Source organism: Triticum dicoccoides, chromosome 2B, assembly GCF_002162155.2.
Source record: "Triticum dicoccoides isolate Atlit2015 ecotype Zavitan chromosome 2B, WEW_v2.0, whole genome shotgun sequence".
Classification (NCBI taxonomy): Eukaryota; Viridiplantae; Streptophyta; class Magnoliopsida; order Poales; family Poaceae; genus Triticum; species Triticum dicoccoides.
Window position 1 is genome coordinate 668,253,421 of NC_041383.1, and position 4,049 is coordinate 668,257,469.

General features: G+C 46.3%; 1 protein-coding gene across 1 annotated transcript; it reads left to right on the plus strand.

The window, feature by feature from the left end:
• Positions 1 to 2,012: 2,012 nt before the first annotated feature.
• On the plus strand, positions 2,013 to 3,545 carry LOC119365500. Its single transcript, XM_037631144.1, has 3 exons — positions 2,013 to 2,387; positions 2,903 to 2,971; positions 3,090 to 3,545. Exons 1-3 carry the CDS (start codon positions 2,214 to 2,216, stop codon positions 3,288 to 3,290), a joined length of 444 nt encoding a protein of 147 aa, XP_037487041.1. The 5' UTR covers positions 2,013 to 2,213; the 3' UTR covers positions 3,291 to 3,545.
• Positions 3,546 to 4,049: the final 504 nt, after the last annotated feature.

Consider the following 4,049-nt stretch of genomic DNA (forward strand, 5'->3'; position numbering starts at 1 on the left):
ATGATGGTATCGGCTGGGTCCAAACCATAGACAAAGCTTCATTTTTTTTAATTTTATTTTTTGAGAATCTGGGCAAAGCTTCATTTTTTTAGGAGTTCTGGACAAAGCTTCATTTTTCTTAGAAGTCTGGACAATTTTTTTTAAGGGGGAAACCAAGTTTTATTCATCAAAAACCACAAACTGTGGGATACATCTTGGATCAAGAGGTTGGCCAAACCAAACGTGACGTCCCGGACCCAGAGAAAGCGATGACTTGACTAGACTATGTGCCTCCATATTGGATGCACGAGACTCAAAAATGAAATTACATTGGAAAGAGTTTGCTAGGATTTTTATTTCGCTAATGACAGCTCCACTGCTGCCCCTACATCCCATATTGATGTCACTGATAACTTGTTTGGAATCGGATGAAATCACAAAATTCTATAGTTGGAGATCTGCCGCCAGTGCCAAACCCTCTCGGCATGCGATCGCTTCCAGAGATTCAGGGTCGTCCAGACCTGCAATCACCAGGGACGAGCTGCCAAGATACACGCCGGTTTCATCTCTGCAGACCGCCGCCGCTGTCCCCCTACTACCCCTGCGGACACAAGCATCCACATTAATCTTTGCGTGGCCTTGAGGAGGAGCTATCGGCCTTCCGCTCCTGGTCGCTACACCAGCACCAGTCACTTGGGATGGTTTGACCTTCATCATATCTAGTTCGTCAATGAATCTGGTGATGAAACTGTGAGTAGAGTGAGGACTTTGAAAGATCCCTTCATGAATCGCCTTCCGTCTCGCTGCCCAGATCGCCCGAAGCGTAACCGAGAGCTTCACAAAGAGCTCGTGTGACATTGACTCTATCAAAGTGAACAACCATTGTTTAGCATTAGGTTCGGTTGTAGCTGCAAGGTTTTCCGTGAGCTCCACATCCATCAATGACCAGATGCATCTGGATATTGAGCACTCTAGTAAGGAGTGTCTCCATGAATCGTGTGCACCACAGATGCCGCAGGCACTTGAGTCGCTCATATGTCTGTGTGCCCTCACGTCGTTGGTAGGGACCGAGTGTTTGGACAATCGCCAGAGAAACATCCTCACCTTGCCCGGCACTTGAGTTTGCCAAAGCTTCTTCCAGGCTCCCTCCTCTCTGGACGTGCTGGAAGGTCCCGTGTGCTTTCCAACCATGCCTCTCTTCTAGTTCTTGTCGCCACCAACATACGGTAGGCTGATTTAACAGAGAAATTTCCATTCTTTTCGTAGTGCCAGCTCCAGAAATCCGGAACATTCATGGTACACAGCGGAATTGCCATGATTACCCGAACGTCCATTGGCACAAAAACTTCCGACACCCTCTGTCTGTCCCATTGGGATGACGTGGCATCTATGAGCTCTGAGACAAGTTCCGGTGGGTTCTGTGAGATGCACCCATATGGTCTCATCATTTCCTCGCGTGGCAGCCAGTTCTCTTCCCAGATTCTTGTCGTTCCCCCATTGCCTATTCTTTTGATCAAACCCAGCTTAAGGGTATCCCGCCCCTCGATCAAGTTCCTCCATATTTGGCTTGGATGATTCCCCAAATTAGCATCAAGAACCAAAGTGTTTGGATAGTAAATGCTTTTCAGCAGGCGAGCACTTAGGGAGTCAGGGAATTGCAGCAGACGACATGCCTGCTTGGCCAGCATTGCCATATTGAATAGCTCGAAATCCTTAAACCCCAAACCCCCCATACCTTTGGGTTGTGTCATAGTCTTCCATGAGACCCAGTGTGGCTTGCGCTTACCATCTTTACTTCCCCACCAGAATTTCCTTATAAGCATGTTGAGACGCTTACATAAACCCCGAGGAAGCTTAAAGCATGACATTGAGAAAACCGGGACCGCATGTGCCTGTGCCAGAGACTCGACAAGTATCTCCTTTCCTGCTGAAGACATGGTATTTTCAATCCAACCTTGAACTTTGGCCCATAAACTATGACAAAAAGAGTTTAGCGGCCCACAAGCTCTCCGTTGGTGGCAACTGAGCCCACATCGTTTACCAGCCGCATGGGCCGCAAAGGCGACAGGCCATCGATTTTTCCCCTTCTCTCCGCCGGCGACGGTCTCCCGGCCGGATCCAGCGCAGCCACCCTCCCCCCTCGGATCCAGCGACGCCGCCTGGCCTCCCCCCTGTCCCGCCACCGCAAGACTTCTCTCGGTCCAGCGACCTCTTGAGCGACCTTGAGCGCAGAGATGCGGGGTGTCGGAGGCCCACTGCTGACTGTCAGCGATCTCTTGAGCGACCTCACCGTCGAAGGAGGCGACGACCACCTCGACGGCGGAGGCGACGCGTCTGCCCCCTCCTCCCCCTTGGAAGCGCATCAGGTGGAGGAAGCCGACCCCTCCGAGCTCCAGCGGCTCTTCGCGGTGAGGGCTCCCTTCGTCCCCTTGTTCCTGATTTTTTTTTCAGCATAAAATTGATTCTCCCGTCATATCGTTGCTTGCTCCTTCGAATTTGTGTTCCGAACCATGCGTCCATCAGCCGTTCTGTTTCCATGAATTGTCATGAACTACTCAATTGCGTTCTACATGAAGGATCTTGCTGCCCATAGATTCATGATAGTGTACACAAAAAGTGTGCAATGTTAGATATTGGGGTTAATTAAGATGGTCTCATCTAACTTCACCCATCGTCACCAGCTTAACAGATTGCAGAGTTGCTGATGTTCTTGCTCATGTTTGCTGTTTGCTTCATCTTCGAAACCAATGTTTAATACTACTAATGAAAGAGTCCACCAAGAGGCCAGCAAAGGCGTTTTGTTCGTCAATTTAATGTGGGGTGCTACTCTGTTAGTTATTAAAATATAAGATGTTTTTGTATGGGGGTAATATCTGAGATGAAGACATACATGTAACTCATTTGTGCATTCATCATCAATCAGGAAGACTATGACAATTTGATGAAGTCGCTACAGGAGAATGACCCTTCGTGGCCTTCCCTGATGCTGAAGGTGTGATTCTTCCCTTCCTTTTTGTTTACAATGGACGTAACCTGTGGTTATTTACTACAATTCGTTGCTGGATGCAAACTAACATTTTGCTCCCCAATCTCTGTACCTCAAACTCTAGTTGTGCAGGGCATTGAAGACTTCAGATAAGCTGCTGAGCTACGCGAATATGAAAGCAGAGCAGCTGCTAGAGAAGGTGGAGAAACTGGAGCATGTCTTAGAGAGAGGAGATCGTGAGGTGGGATCAATTATAGAGGTTCTTCAGAGCATGCAGCTCACCGAGGATCATCAGATCTCCAAAACGAACCCACCCAGCAAGTAGTGAGCTGTGGTGGCGTAGATGTTGTGTTTGATTATCCAAATCAGGAGGCATGCCTTTCCTGCCAGCATTCTAGCACAAATCCAGTTACTAGTTCCTTTGTTTCCTGAACTGAACGAAAAGCCTGAGAAGTGTTGTGGCAGTCCGTTGGATAATACTAAAGACGTGCATGTTTTCTAAAGATGGACAGACAAATATTTGTAGGAATTTAAGCCTCAATGATTTAGAAGAATTTCATAGAAATTTTGGGAGATTCTATTTCGTAGGATTTTTTCTGCGAGAGCTTGTTGGTTTGTAGGATTGAGAACTATATATGAATTTTTATGGTCTAGTTTGTATGTACTCCACTATGAGTAATTAAGAAAAAATATTACCAATCTCACAAAAATTCTTCCCTATTTTTATGACAACTATGCAATGCACCTAGTCTTTCAGAAATGTATATTTTTCTATAGTGCAACCAAGCAACTTACATTTCAATTCTACTGGTTTTATATTTCTATTTTTTTTAGAATTGTAAGAAACAAGAAGGCCCTGCATATGAACTAAGTGGTGTCAGCTCTCTTTCGCATAACATATGAAATCAAGTGTTATCTTGCATTAAAAAATGAAGAAGTGTCGCGGTCTTGTCCAGTTTGACATTTGTAGAAGGCTGAGAGAAAATCAACGGCAGAATGCCGAATACGCTAGAATCAGTTTAATTCTCACGGTGAGTGCAGTGATAGTAGTGTTCGAAACACGATAGCTAGTAAATTTGCATAA